The 15938-nt window shown below is 54.6% G+C and overlaps 2 protein-coding genes across 2 annotated transcripts; both read left to right on the top strand.

Annotated features, from left to right (window-relative positions):
- The first annotated feature begins 530 nt into the window (after positions 1-530).
- On the top strand, positions 531-2452 carry LOC136516976 (cytochrome P450 94C1-like). Its single transcript, XM_066510491.1, has one exon. It carries the CDS (start codon positions 676-678, stop codon positions 2275-2277), a length of 1602 nt encoding a protein of 533 aa, XP_066366588.1. The 5' UTR covers positions 531-675; the 3' UTR covers positions 2278-2452.
- A 12076-nt stretch (positions 2453-14528) lies between these two features.
- LOC136515775 (uncharacterized) lies at positions 14529-14834 on the top strand. Its single transcript, XM_066509274.1, has one exon. It carries the CDS (start codon positions 14529-14531, stop codon positions 14832-14834), a length of 306 nt encoding a protein of 101 aa, XP_066365371.1.
- Positions 14835-15938: the final 1104 nt, after the last annotated feature.

The following is a 15938-nucleotide window of genomic DNA, read 5'->3' as shown; positions in this document are numbered from 1 at the left end:
TGCGCACGGGCAGCGACGGTCGGGGAAGACGGGTCGGAGATGCGGTGCCGGCGGTGAAGATCGACGGCGGCGCAGTGCAGTGGTGGAGGTACTTCCCGTCACTGGCTGCGCCCCTCACTTAGATCGGGTTTAGGGTTTGTCGGTGGAAAGCTCGGCTCAGGCCAACCTCGTGATTAGAGCCGCTGGCCCCACCTCTTTTTTATAGCGCAGGGTGACAGGACCCTCCAGCCATGATAGGCTGAGCGCCCCCGATCAGGGCGCGAATCAAAGGCCCAACTGAGCCGTTGGATCCAGTTAGGATTAGAGATCAATCTAACACCGGTATCAATTTTCCATGGACGGGTATTCGTTTACGGGGCAGCGGATTGCGGGCTAGCCTGAAACAAATAAATCTAACGCAATCGCATCCCCTCCGTTATCTATTTACGTTACAAAAGCACCAACCAAACGCTGTCTATATTGTATGATGGAGTACACTCTCCTTGTATAATTTAACAGCTTTATTTAAAATGTCTGTTATCCCTGTATAAAACGCTGCTGTGTGCTCTGAGATTGCCACAGCACAAGCAAGCTCACTCATCACAGACGTTAAGCACGGCCTTATAGAGGCTCAAAGGCACGCGTTCGAAAACGCGGAGCGATCGAGGAGAAGCCCAAGGGAGGCTGTTCTTCATCATGGTCGCATATGCAACCACGTTATACGTCGCGGCTCAAGCCCTGCAGGCGAGCTCCTTGCAGCCGCAGGTGGTGGCCGCCGTCCTCTTCACGTCGGCTGCGTGCACGGTGGCCCTAGCCGTCCTCCTGGCCTTGCTGCGGCTGCGGCCGCCGTGGTGGTGCGCGTGCGCCGTGTGCGAGGCGTACGTGACGGCGTCGTGGACAGCCGAGTTCGACAACCTCTGCGACTGGTACGCGCACCTCCTGCGCCTCGCGCCCGGGCGGACCGTGCACGTGCACGTGCTCGGCAACGTGGTCACCGCCAACCCGCCCACCGTCGACCACATGCTGCGCGGCCGCTTCGACAACTACCCCAAGGGCGCCCCCTTCTCGGCCATCCTCGCCGACTTCCTCGGCCGCGGGATATTCAACGTCGACAGCGACTCCTGGCTCTTCCAGCGCAAGCTCGCCGCCGCCGAGCTCGCGTCCCCAGCGCTGCGCTGCTTCGCGGCGGGCGTCGTGGCCTCCGAGCTGCGGTGCCGACTCATTCCTCTGCTTTACTCTGCAGCCGGCGGCGACGGAGACGGAGACAGCGGCGAGAGGCTGCTGGACCTCCAGGACGTGTTCCGCCGCTTTGCCTTCGACTGCATATGCAGGATCTCGTTCGGCCTTGACCCCGGCTGCCTGGAGCTGTCGCTGCCCATGTCGGCGTTCGCGGACGCGTTCGACACGGCGTCGATGCTCTCCGCGCGACGCGCGACGGCGCCCATGCACGTGTTCTGGAAGCTGAAGCGGCTGCTCAACGTCGGGGAGGAGCGGGAGCTCCGCGACGCCATCCGCCTCGTCGACACGCTCGCCGCTGAGGTCATCCGGCAGCGCCGGAAGCTCGGCACCGCCGCCTCGGGCGACGACCTCCTGTCGCGCTTCATGGGCTCCATCAACGACGACAAGTACCTCCGCGACATCGTCGTGAGCTTCATGCTGGCCGGCCGTGACACCGTCGCCTCGGCTCTCACCGCCTTCTTCCTGCTGCTCTCTGACCACCCCGACGTGGCCACCGCGATCCGGGACGAAGTTTCCCGCGTCTCCGGAGATCACAGAGACGGCCACGCCGCCGCCGCCGCCAGCTCAGAGAAGCTCAAGGACATGCACTACGTGCACGCGGTGCTCCACGAGTGCATGCGGCTGTTCCCGCCGGTGCAGTTCGACTCCAAGTTCGCGGCCGGCGACGACATGCTCCCTGACGGCACGTTCGTCGCAAGGGGCACCAGGGTGACCTACCACGCGTACGCCATGGGCCGCATGGAGTCCGTGTGGGGCCCCGACTGCGCCGAGTTCCGGCCGGACCGCTGGCTCCACGACGGGCGGTTCGTGCCGGAGAGCCCCTACCGGTACCCGGTCTTCCAGGGCGGCGTGCGCGACTGCATCGGCAGGGAGCTCGCCATCATGGAGATGAAGTCCGTCATCGTCGCCGTCGTGCAGAGCTTCGACATCGAGGCGGTCGGCCGGAGCTCCCACTGGCCAAAGTTCGCGCCGGGCCTTACCGCCACATTCGCCGGGGGCGTGCCTGTCAGGGTGCGGCGGCGAGCTCGTGTCAGCGAGCTCCGACCACCACCAAGTTAACGTCACCACGGCACGCACGATTTGCTCGTCTTATTCGAAACAGAGCAAGCAAGCACGGCGAGTGCGGTGGGTTCTTGGCCTCCACTGGAGTCTGAAGATTCCTCCGATAAGGTCATCTGGTCATGGCCCTGCGGACGGGATTAGTCTAATCCGATGCCCGCTTCTCGCACATGCATAAAGGGGGGGGGGGGGGGGGGGGGGGGGGGGGGGGGGGGGGGGCGCGGGGTGGTCGCCTCTCTATGTCAGCATGTGTGCTTATTCTTTCCAACTTTCAAAGTAGTATTGTCGAAAAGAAAGTTTGCAGATTCAAAGTTGCAGAATGCATGCACATCTAGATGTTCTAGCTTCCTCGTGGACATTTTCTATGAGGAGGGAACAACAATTATTGCAAGGTGGTCGGGCAGCGAATTAGAAAAATGCAGTTGATATTCTTTATTCCAGCTCAGCGCGTTAGTTAGATTTTTACGGTGGAACCTATCCACCAGGTTCGAGTTTTTGACTCAGTGTAGCTACCCGTCCAATCTTATGGTTTGTTGTCCTGTCGTCGAGAGGTGTTCATAGTGTGCATGGGTGTGTTCAAAGTGGTGAAAATGTGGTGTAAGCGTGCAATTTGTAACGTGTTTCAAAGTGATTGTACATATGCTTATACGAGTATATGTGTTTACATATGTTTCATAAAAAGAATAAAAAATGTGTTAAGTCATTTGGGTAGTTATGCTATTTTATAGCTAGTGACGAGCTAGCTTTGACCAGCATTTCTATAACATATATACTCCATAACATATAAATTAAAGTGTTTTTTCATCGATTATGAGTACTAACATTGATCTTATCCGACTAACTAACATTTTACATATTAATGTTTGAAATTTAAAATGTTTAGCAGAAATCAATTCCAAGGTGACTTATCTTTTTTCTTCTCCACAAATGATAAGCATATTTAGTCCGAGGAAAAGTCATACAAAATTCCTTTAATTTTCCTTATAATAATATGTTGCCAATTGCTAAAATCAATCTAATTTTAGAACACAAATATCTATTGATGAGTTTGCATAATATTTGACAACAATTGCTTGTCAGGACTTGTAAAATTTGACTTTTCCCTAGCCAACGCTTGTCATTTCTAGACGGACTAGCGAAGGTTACTTATATATGTGTGCGTTAGGACATGCGCAATGTAGGATGCTTAGGTATGAGTACTTAGAAGGGATTGAAATGTCAGATCATGAAACACCTGCATAAAAGTTAAACTCTTTTATGTAAACTGGTGATAATTTGCTTAATTTCTTTGTTAGCACACTTTAAGCACCTAGTGCCAAGTTAAGCATCTTATATACTTCATTCATACAAGCACTAATTGGTGCATGTGACGTGGAACAAAACTGATATTTCAGCTGAGCACCCTATTCTACGTTCTTATTTGACTTAGCTTTAGGATCTCGAATTGCACACGTGTCAGAAATAGATATGTGTAAAGGAACGAAGTATCAGGTAATTAAAAGGAAGTGGACATGCATTTGAACTCAAGGTGTCAGGTTCATAAAACCCGGTGTCCCTCGGGTACCGGCTTCCATGCCAAGGCTCGGCCCAAGAGTCTAAAACGACAGGCCGGAAGAGCGGCCTAGTCACTGACCGGAAGGTCTGTCCGAAGAGAAACAGCTACCGCTCGTCGGCTACTTCGGCCCACCTCTCCGACCGGAGCGCTCGCTTCGACTCTAGCCGCCTCCGGACGGCCTCTCCGATCGGAAGGCCTGGCCCAAAACACTACTTCCGACTCCAACCCCGCGTCTCCGACCCGGGTTCGCAGGAACCCTGCTCACCGCTCTTCTCCGACCGACGCACTCAGAGCCGACTGGAGCCATCTGATTGGGGACGCCCGCCCGGTAGGAACCAGAAGACGTGTGGAGAAAAGCAAGGCAAGGCTCACAAGTCAAAACCATTGTACCAGGGACCATACCTTGCACGGAACAATACTCTGCAGCCACCCTGACACAAACAGTATTGTAGGCGCCGCTAAAACTCCCATACGGTAAGGCCTCCCACGTGCCTCTGGGCATCGATAGCGTTATGGGTGTCGGGATTTACCGTACCGGGTGAACAAAGTGAGACTCCTCACATGCCTCTAGGCATCAAACAGTATTTGCAGGTACCGACGTCTACCATCCCAGAAAAAGGCAGCACGACCTCCCGCATGCATCTGACATTCTATAGTGACATCAACAGTGTTGTAGCTGCCTACCATTATCTTGTACCCGCCGGCATGGGCAACAAGGCTCGGAAGGCGTGGGCAACAAGGCTCAGTAGCATACGAATCCTCACCCTCTTACTTGTAAAGCCATCCCCTTTATCTATAAAAGAGGACGCGCCCCCTCCAACAAAAGGAGAGCCCTTCTTGAAGATAACAAGCACCGATCAAGTTCACTAGCTCACAACCACAGAACCGCCGGGTTCGGACTCCAAGCACATGCTTGAACACTTACTCATAGCGCAGCTCCGTCGCTCTCGGCCCTTCCGACCAGAGCCGACTGGACCTCTTGTACACCCCTTTTTCCTCCTTCTCGTTTGTAACCCCACTGCAAACTTCGAGCACCTGGGCTCAGGAATAAAGTCACTAACCGGCCCAAACTGGACGTAGGGCACGTTGCCTGAACTAGTATAAATCATGTGTCATTGAGTGCTAGGCCACCTCTGATCACAATGTACGGCAAAACTACAAATATTCACTAGTTGGTCACTTTCTGCACCGACAGTTGGCGCCGTCCGTGGGGAAGACATTGTACGTTCAACACTTGTTGGTCATCGGATGGCCCACTTTTCCGCCACCCTCGTCGTGGCAGGCTTGGGCGATACGATTCGCTTCGGCTCGCTGGAGTTTCCCGCACTCTCACCAGCTGGGGTGTGGGCTACACCCGTCTTCGAGCCATCCCAGGCCTTCCTCTTTGGAAGCCTGGACTTCATCGCCGACCGACTCGGCGTGCTACACCTCCGCGAGGAGGCTCATGTCCCGGTAACCGTCAGAGGAGCGCCTTCCATTAACTCTAGGATGCATGGCTTCGACGACGCGGCATCTGCACTTCTTTCCAAGCAAACTCTCTGCTCAAACCCCGTTGTAAGCAATATGCATACTGTTATTTACTCTTTGCTTACTGTCTCCCACCGATCACCCGGAGGGACTGTATTGCCCACACCACAAACACCATACGATCGAATCCCCTACGGCCTCACGTCCTCTACGGATGCGTACGCTCGGGGGCTTCGAAGGATGCTGGCGTCAACCCCCTCGCATCCGAATTCGTGGGAATGGCAGGCAACGCCCCTGCTGAACTCCCAGATGGCGAGGACGAGAGTGACGGTTCCAGCATCGGCGACATGGCACCCCGCCACCATCTGTCCTGGGAGTGTGCTATGGCGGACGCTCTGGGACAGCCGCCGGTGATTGTGGAGTCTACGCAGACTCACACCCCTCCGGACCCGCGTGCGGGGGCCCTCGCGTCTGCGCAAGCGCACGCTGAGGAATTACGACAACAGCGGCAGAACCAGCCGCCGCCTGCATTGGCGTAGTCGGTACAGCACGTTGCACCACATGCGCGTGGCCCGGCAGGTGGAATCATGGTCGCGCCTGTTAGGTCCAACACAACATCGTGAAAGAGGGGAACTGAAACATCCTCAATTTTTCCATGAAGGGAAAATCCATAGAATGAATTATAATATGATAAACCAAGAACTGATTCCATCATATTATCATATTTCAGTTGATGTCACAGTCATACATCGTAAGGTTATAAGAATACAAGACATTACATCACTGGGAAACACACCTATTACGGAGTTAATCTAGCGGAAGACTATCGAGTGAAGGTTCCTCCTTCACGGGCATCATCAGAGTTGGCGTAGTGCAGCGTAGATTCCATCTCCGAACCAAACTTGAGCGTAGGCACGAGACCTTCTAATCCTTCTAAAGTCAGCATCTCTGAGAAGCAGGAAAATCTGCATACCGCCAGATGTGTGCAGGCCATGGTCAGCACCGATGAGCTTTAGTGGAAAAGATAAAACAAGAGGATCTGGCGATCCTAACATTTGGCTGTGGTTTGCATCCTTAGCGCACAAGAAGTAAGTAACAGTAGTAATGTAATAATAATATTTAGTTTTTAACACATTCTCAGCCACACACATCCACATCCATCCATATCCATCCACCATCCCATCCCAACCATAACCACACCACCATCACCACATCTCATCTCACACACTCAGGTCGACAGGCCGACTCCCTCTCGGCACTTGTCTCAACGGCCCGCAGCCCCTGGCTCATGGCCGGAAAATACCCCAACCCTGGAGGGAGAATAGAAGGACTCATCTCCTATCTAGTCTAAGCGAAACCCAGGAAAGGTCCATAGCCGACAAGTCAGCATATGTATCGATCGATCAACCAAACACTCTGCAGAGGTTTTACATACCCACAAGATAGCCATCCTCGACGGTGCCCCGTCTAGGCAGATTCCGGCCGCTTGCTAGCCTAGAACGATGCCACACTACCTCTCAACCCTAGAACATCCCAAGTCTAGTCTGGGATGGCTAATACTGTGAGTCGTAGATAGAGCCGGGGCCCTCTGGATGTCAAGAGCTAGGTCCACAGGGCCTCCTAAAGTCTCGGAAGGGTGTGGGGGAAACCGCACGCCCCGTACCTCCTTGCACATGTTCGCCTAGCAGTAGTGGCATCGCTATACCAAGTAGTCCGACTGTCCTACACCATATAGGGCGAGTAGGATGTAAAGGATTCCCGGTGAGTCTGAGTACTAGTAAGTCCTTAGGGATTGACCAAGCCAGAATGTCTTCGTCAGGGTTTCCATTTTACGTGCCACCACAGCACCTCCACCCTAGGCTCCTCCCATCATAGGTTCACACCCAAGGCCACCTCCAATTACCATTTACCCGCCACAGGTATTCCATATCCAAGTGCCTAGGTAGCACCAAATGGCAAGACTCGCCCCAGGCTCGTCGTTATTCCAGCTCGGTCGACGCAACCCTCACTCTCCATGCACCCAAGGCACACACGCAGCACGCTCATACACCACCGAGTCCGGCTTCCCAAGCCAAACCATTCCTAGGGGTTCACCACCAGCATCATATCCCCGATATAATGCGAAGTGGAGTTAATAATAAGTATAGTGGTGTAATATGCAAGCAAGCAGGCAAGTCAGCATATATAAGTGAGCGAATGCGCAAAGCAGGGTGACGTGGTAGAGTGGGTTGCATCAGGGTGATAATGGCTTAGGTAGTAGCATGCATCAATATATTAGCAAATGGTTAAAGATAAAGCGCTAGCAGTTCTAGATATTATGCAATGTCTAATAGGTTTCTCTAAAAGAGGGTGCTGCCATGACACCTGCGATGTAGAGGTAGTAGTGGTACAATTCTCCATTCGTTGGTGTTCCATTAGCGGGGTCACCTCCTCCTACGTTTACTCCATTCCGTAGTCCTTGTCGTCGTCCACGTTCTCTTGGTCCGATCGTCAGCTACTCCACGAAGCGACACACAAGGCAAGAGAGCACTCAACACTCGAAAAGACGACAAGACGCAGGAAAATCCAATAACACCAGCGAGGCAATAAGAGATACACGGCTTAGCCCTCTCGGCGGTTGTCCGATTTCCTCAGGCCAAAGAATCACAAGTGGTGGTTTGCTAAGCACAAGTTTAAGTCATGGCCAAGCCAGTATGGATTTAGGATAGATGGTTTAAGCCAAAGCTTATCCATAGCAACACCATGGCTCACGACCTTCGATTCGGGCATCATGGAAAGGACAGGAATCAGGGGACGGGCCCAACGAAGGAAGAACGACGGGGTTCGGCTCTTATAGTCTTATCCCATAAGTCACTATTGGATACAAGAAGCAGACAAGAACGAATAATACTTTTGTGACTTGGCTCCAATGTACTTCGGCTTGTCCGCTATGGTAGAAAGCGGTAGCACAAAGAGATTGGACAGCAACGGGTTCTCTCAATCCACATGACATAATAACATCGGGAGCCGAGAAGAGAATTGCTCAGCAAAACAAAGGAAGCGAGGGTTAGTTAGACACATCCATGTCATGTTCTCAGACACATCTTCAAGAAAGATGGTTTTAGACGGCCGATCGGGTCGACATGCACGGGTCCGAGGTATGACATAGACTATAGCTTCGCTAACTAAAAAGAGATAGTTTGGTCTTTGATCCAATTGCCATGGACAAGGCGGGATCGAACAGAGCGGGCTAATAGGGCAATAACAGCAAAGAACGGAGGTCTGCTCCTTCCAACACACACGCCACGATAGAAGATAGGGCATCGAAAGGAGCGACTCACTAAAGAATACAAGTGCACATACCATTCATAGGGTACCCGAGCTAGGTGCACTAGCACTAAGTCATCTCTCTGATTCATAACGGTGCGGTGGTCACCGTGAGAATCGAAGAAACATGATGGTCGAACGGGGTACAAACACACAAGGGCTTGAGCACGAAGAAGCAAATGAAAGAGAGAAGCATAGCTCCATGATCATGGTGAGGCGGACTCGCGGTCACAAGCTATACCAACACGTGTTGGCATCCATCGTTCCACGATTGTTATCTCCCAGGTCATCTCCCACAGGCTAGGTCACGAAAGGCTCGATGTGAGCGGGTGATATCCACATCGATATCAATATCGATATCGAATCCATCGCGACCATGTCCTAGGGCCGAAGGTAGGAGTTAACACTCGTAGTATTATGAAGTCGACTAAAGAGCGAGGGGTCGAGTTACACTCGGCATCACGGTCATGGTGAGATGGACCCCGTGATCGTAACGTTCGAACGAGGTACGATCCCTCAGCCGGCTCGAAGGCTCGGCACACAGGCAACAACACCAACAACCAGCGATAAGAACCAAACACGACCGAAAGACGCAACTACTCGACACGACTGTGGAGTAGCACATTCCATAGCTAGGTGATAGATGAATTCCTGTATGGCAGACATATAGATGGGTTGTAAGGACGGAGCATATCGGAGATAACATATGTATACAGAAAGATAGAAGACGGGGGCTTTCTATGGTCATGGTAAGATATCGACTATGGCTCGATTGTGTAGCGAGGGCATGGATGTCCAAAGGATATCATGGCTTGTCCCAGAAGGTCACGACTTGCATTTGGCCAGTAATGGCCAACAATGGCTTACCATAGATTCGATTGGCCAGTCTTGCGCGGCTACGGTTGGCCATGGTTGGCCGGGCATGGCTAAGAGTGTCGAGTCAGTGGCTTGGTCATAGATCATGGCCGAGGGGTGCTTGGAACCATATGGTGGCATTCCAGGGCATCGTACATGACTTGCGTGAACGGTGTGAGCGCAAGCAAAGAGTGGGCTCTTCAATTTTGAGGGGTCGAGAGTACTTAAGGGTTGGTCCACAACGTAGGGCTTGATTTTAGAAAGATTACAAAACTGGTTTCACAATTTTCCGATGCCATTCGAATTTAATATGAATTTTCAAAGCTTAGATTGATTCCTAAAAAGAAAAGGGGCCGCCTGTTCCAGTTGGGCTGCTACTGTGCTGGCTCCGAGGTGCAGTGGGCCTGGTGTCTTGCTCGAGGCCGAATTGGGCTTGGTGCAGCCGGCCGGCCCACGAGCAAGAAGACGGAGGGGAGGCCACGGGCCAGTGCTGGGCTGGTGTTTTTATCCGGTTAGCAAGCCGTCCAGTTGGGCTTTTGCTTGGGCTGCTATTGCTGCCGTAACAGCCCAACAGCAAGAATGGGGAAGCCAGTGTTGGGCTTCTTGCCTTTGGAGGGGGCTACGCCGGCCAGGCCAAATCAGCGGCGGCTGGCGATGTCGTGCATCTAGGCCGGGTGTCTGTGCATGTGCACCATGGTCCATGTGCGAGGGCACGTGCGGGTGCGGCGGGGCGGTCACACCGCTGTCGTGACGTGCTTGTAGGGTGACGGCAAGGCCAGGGCAGCCCAGTGGTAGTCCAGAGCCGCTTGCTGGGGGCGTTTTGCTCTCGCGTGAGCATGACGTTCGTGTGTGGGAGCCGAGTGCAAGTGCGTGCGTGCGTTCTTTGCTATCCGTGCAGTGCGAGCTCAAGGCGAGGGCGTCGATCAGCAGGTCTGTGCAGGAGCTCGTGGGCGGTGCTCGCCGGCGTCGTGCACATGATGGCGATGAGACCGCGTGGCAGCGAGGCCACGACGAGGCTTCGGTTGGGCTGCTCGCACTGCTATGCTCCACGCGATCTAGGAAGAGGAGACACGGCTCATCTGTGCTCCAAGCGGCCTACTGAGAGGCTAGCCCAGAAGTAAATGAATCAAGCCAACAGGGTCATCCCGGTGGCCAGGAGCCCAACGCGGTCCACGCCGGCGAGGCGTGCGCTAGGCAGGAAGGGCGTGACGGCGAGGCTAGTAGGTGAAATCTACGGCTTCCTTGGACGCCAATGTGCACACAGAGCATACTAGAATGTGGCGTCTACGGTTCATTGGAGCGCATGGCATCGAGGGGCCCTCGCGACATCGGGACGGCGGCTCGCCGTGGGCGGGCTTGGCCACGGCGGTGTCATGGCGACGTTCGGCGCCATGGTTCGTGGTTTTGTTGGGATGGGGTCGGTCCGGTGCTTGTGCGGTGCGCGTGTCCATGAGCCGGTGGTGGCTCAGGCCTCCGCGTTCCATGGTGCAGAACGCCATGGCCGGCGAGAACGGGCGGGGCTGGTAAAGAGGCATGGCAACGCTCACCGGTGGATGTGGTCGAGGACGTAGTCGTGGATGTGCTGTCATCGTAGTGGAGCGAAGACGTCACGTGGCGAGGCCGTGTTAGAGCGGCGACATCGTGGAACAAGCTCGCAGTTCAAGGCTTCGAGCGTCGTGGCTCTGGTGGTGTGGCGCTAGGTGGAAGAAGGCATTGGCGCAGCTCCGCTGTTCCGGTAGATGAGGACGAAGTGGTGGACGTCGAGAAGGCGGAGGCGTGGCGCGAATGTAGAGCGTGGATCTTCGGCTCAGCGGTGCTCATTGGCGAGGAGGCAGCAGGGCTCGCGGTCCTGGGCGTCGAGGATTCCCGCTGTCGACGCGGTGGGTGTGCTCCCGGGTGGCTAGGCCGGTGCGCGATAGAAGCAGTGCGCTGGGGTCACGGTTGCACGCCACGATGTCGGCGGGGTCGTGTGGTTGGCGAGGAGAGAGGCACGGCGAGACACCGATGGCGTGGCCGTCCTCGCGGCAAGCTGGAAGGGAGGAATAGGAGGCTGGGTGGCAGCGCGGATGGATGATGGAGTTGGAAGCGGCGGCGGCTGCTGGTACTTTTAGGCGCTACGCCTAGGGTTCCAGGGCAAGGCCCCGGCGTCCGTGCTGTTGATGCGACGGGCGCATGACGTGGCATGCATCCGATGCTAGGAGCAGGTGGGCATCCATCGGCATTGGCTGCTGTTTGACGGAAAGTAGCGAAGCGTCTCGGTACGGAGAGGATGAAGGAAACGGCCGGGCAACGGGAAAGCTAACAGCGTCCGTGGCTCCTTCACGTTGAGCGTACGCGAGTTGGTCCGTGCAGCTGGCTGGTGGGGCTACTAGCGGCGACGTCAGCTGTTCTCGCGTAAGGAGCACGCGGTGCTTGGGCGCGTGCGACGCGCATGAGGGAGGTTCGAGCATGCTATTCACGTGAGAGGCAAGGAAGAGGTGCTTGGGCTGTTGCTTTTGTTTGGGCCTAGGCCAAGCTTCACGTACTAGAATGGAAATAGGAGCATGCATGATCGTGCAATTTAGGAGCATGTCATTGGGTGATACAGGATGGATACGTGCCACTTCTTGATTTAGCCTTACGTGCTTCATGTAACTGAGTTACGAGGTACAGGTGCATGCACGCATGCTGTGCAGCCTGTTGGTCAAGAGATTAAGGAGATAGGGATTTCCTAAACTGGTTCTAGGGTTCGTGATGAGTGCACCGGTGTCTGTGACATTGATGTGACAGCCTGTATGACGTGGCAATCATTTGGAGGCACGGGCAGGTGAGCATTCTAGGAAGGTTCCAGAAGGGAAACGTCGAGGCTTGGTCTCGTTGGTCCAAGTTTTTTTATAGAATGAGAGAGGTTCACGGGAGAGTTGGAATAATCCCGCAAGGAATCCAAGGGAGTTGCTATAGATTGTGCTTCTCCAAAATGAAACCAAGACTCAAACATGAGGCAACAAAAGAGCTCTGGCAAATCTCTACAAACAATTCTATATGCATGCAACGTTTCGTTAGCGGGTTTGACTCATGTTTGACCTAACGTTTACATGCTTCACACGATTACAGGAAAAATTTTAAAAAGTTCGTAATTTTGGTTTCTAGAAAAATCCAGGTTGTTACAGGAATGATCTCCCCCAATTCGTCTGGGCAGGCCAGAACATCGCTGCTACGGCAATGCTTCTGCGTAGCGTTCCCGAGCCCATCGACCTCCGGGAGCGGGCAGTCTACCGGAACCTTCGGGTTCTAGTAGAAGCCGCCGCCGTCCAACAGGCGAAAAGCTCCGCGTCGCGACTCCGACCCGCACCCTCTCTCCCCGCCGAGGGAACAGGGACGTGCCAGACGGATCGCTCCATTCACTCGCCTCTATAGCCGTTAGGCGCGGCTCGGGGGGCGGCAGCCCTACCACGGTTCGGCCTGGCGCCTGCCCCACACCAACCGCTGGTACCCGAGTGGCCCGATCCACACCAGGACGCTCGTAGCATCGTCAACAGCCGGCATCGGGCCCGACACGATCATGACGTCCACCGTACGGCGACAGGCGACATGGATCCCGGTCGAACCATCGAGGGGAGCTGTGAAACATGCCCCAGGCGCGGTCGCTGGACATACGACCGGAGCCTTAGCCTTGAGGGCCTAGGACCATGGGCCTTCAGCCGACGTATCCGGAGAGCACCGTTCCCGCAACGATTCCGGCCACCCACCAACATCGCCAAATACACCGGGGAGACAAACCCAGGCATTTGGCTCAAAGACTTTTGGCTCGCCTGTCAGGCCAAAGGAGTGGATGATGACTATTTCATCATTCAGTATCTTCCCATTTGTGTGGGGGAACATGTTCGGGCATGGCTTGAATTTCTCCTGCACGACAGCGTCCGCGACTGGGCGGATCTCAAGAGGGTCTTCGTCTGGAATTTCTAGGGGACGTATGTCCGTCCTAGAAACTCATAGGACCTCAAGAGCTGTCAGTAGGAGCCCAGCGAGTCCCTATGGGATTACATCCATAGGTTCTCCCAACGATGGAACTCCCTCCCGGATGTCGTCGACGTAGACGTCATTAGCGCATTCCTCTCCGAGACAAACTACGAGTCCCTGATCCATAAGCTTGGCTGCCTAAAACCCTGTACCACCCGTGACCTGCTCGATGTCGCCACTAACCACGCCTCTGGCGAGGAGGCGGTCGGAGCAGTCTTCGGTGGAGGCCAGGACAAAGGCAAGGCCAAGCGCATGGACCCAGACGAGGGCCCCTCCACATAGAGGGGCAAGAAGAACAAAAAGGATCGGTGCCGATCGAACAACACCACGATGGTAGCCGTGGCTAATCGCATGGGCAAGCAACCCCAATAAGGGCTGCCTGACCACTTCAATAAGCTCATGGACAGCCCGTGCACCAACCACACCTACCCCGTCAAACACCTCTACAAGGACTGCAAGCTTCTCAAACATTTCCTCCGATAGGCCGATGGGCCAAAGGAGGGAGATGGCAAGGAGGCGGCGACCAAGAAAGGAGGCACGGCAGGAAAGGACGGGGACGTTTTCCCTAATGCTAATGAATGCATCATGATCTTCGGTGGGTCCGACACCATCTGGTCCAAGCGACAGCACAAGGTTCGCTATAGAGAGGCATGCGCCGCCGAGACGGACATCCCCTCCTTCCATAGATGGTCGGAATCTCAGATCACCTTCGATCAGAGGGATCATCCCTCCCACGTCGTGAGACTAGGACACTTCCCGCTCATTGTTGACCCCATCGTCCGCAAGAAGCGCCTTACCAAGGTGCTGATGGACAGAGGCAGCGGCCTCAACATCCTATACGTCGACACACCACGATGCCATGCGCATCCCCTGATCGAAGCTCCACCTGGTGGGCTCCCCCTTTCATGGGGTAATCCTAGGAGCGCAGGCATACCCGCTCGAACAGATCGATTTGCCCGTCTCGTTCGGTGGCCGGGCCAACTTTCGCTCGGAGATCCTAACCTTCGAGGTAGTGGACTTTCTAGGGTCCTACCATGCCATCTTGGGGTGGCCATGCTACGCGAGATTCATGGCGATCCTCAACTACACCTACCTCAAGCTGAAGATGCCAAGACCAAACAATGTCATCACCATGAGTAGCGCCTTTTTGCATGCCCTCGCGTGCGACCACGAGCACTACGAGCTCGCCACCGTGGTCGTCAACTCGTCCGAGCTCCTGCAGCTTGGGGAGTCATCGGCTCTAGCAGTCCCAGACTACAACAAACCAACTTCCTCGATGGCCTTCCATCCGCTTGAAGAAGCCAAGGCGGTGGGAATCGACCCCGCCAACCCAACCAAGACGGTTCGGATCAGGACCCAGCTCCCAACCAAATAGGAATGCGAGCTCGTCGACTTCATTCGCAACAATTGCGATGTCTTCGCATGGTAGCCCTCTGACATGTCGGGGATACCGCGGGAGGTCACCGAGCACGTGTTGCGCCTTATCTCGGGCTCAAAGCCCACCAAGCAGCGGCTGTGTCACTTCGACAATGAGAGGCGTAGGGCCATAGGTGAACAGATCGCCAAGCTCTTGGCAGCAGGATTCATCAGAGAGGTATTCCACTTCGACTGGCTCACCAATCCCGTTCTTGTCAAAAAGAAGACCGGGAGGTGGAGAATGTGTGTTGATTATACTAGGCTCAACAAGGCATGCCCAAAGGATCACTTTTCTTTACCGCGCATAGACTAGATAGTTGACTCCACCTTGGGTTGCGAGATCCTCTCCTTTCTAGATGCCTACTCAGGCTATCACCAGATCACGATGAAAGAATCTAATCGGCTCGCGACCTCGTTCATCACTCCGTATGGTTCGTACTGCTACGTAACCATGCCTTTCAGCCTAAAGAACGCTGGCGCCACCTACCAAAGGTGCATGCAGTAATGCTTCGCTGACCAAATCGACCCGCTCGATTAGCCTGATCAAGTTGAGCGACCGAAACCAACAATTGCCGTCTATGTTGATGACATAGTGGTCAAAATAGTGAAAGCTTATGACCTGATCGCAAACCTGGCCGCGACATTCGTGAACCTCCGAAGGTTCAACATCAAGCTGAATCCCGAGAAATGTGTTTTCAGGGTTCCGAAGGGGAAGCTGCTCGGATACATCATGTTCGAACGTGGCATCGAGGCCAACCCTGAAAAGATCACGGCCATCTCCAACATGGGCCCCATATGCAATGTTAAGGGCGTACAAAGGCTCACCGGCTGTCTGGCTGCCCTAAGCCACTTCATCTCCCGGCTCGGCGAACGGGGGATGCCACTCTATAAGCTCCTCAAAAAGATGGACGCCTTCGTTTGGACTGAGGAGGCCCAGCAGGCTCTGGAAAGCCTCAAAGCATCCCTGGCATTGGCCCCAATCCTCGTCGCTCCCAAACAGGGAGAACCCCTCCTCCTTTACATCGCGGCAAGCAACCACGTGGTTAGTGCCGCCCTGGTCGTC

Source organism: Miscanthus floridulus, chromosome 17, assembly GCF_019320115.1.
Source record: "Miscanthus floridulus cultivar M001 chromosome 17, ASM1932011v1, whole genome shotgun sequence".
NCBI lineage: Eukaryota > Viridiplantae > Streptophyta > Magnoliopsida > Poales > Poaceae > Miscanthus > Miscanthus floridulus.
The sequence above is the reverse complement of the archived record's forward strand: the minus strand, read 5'-3'. Positions and strand labels throughout refer to the sequence as shown.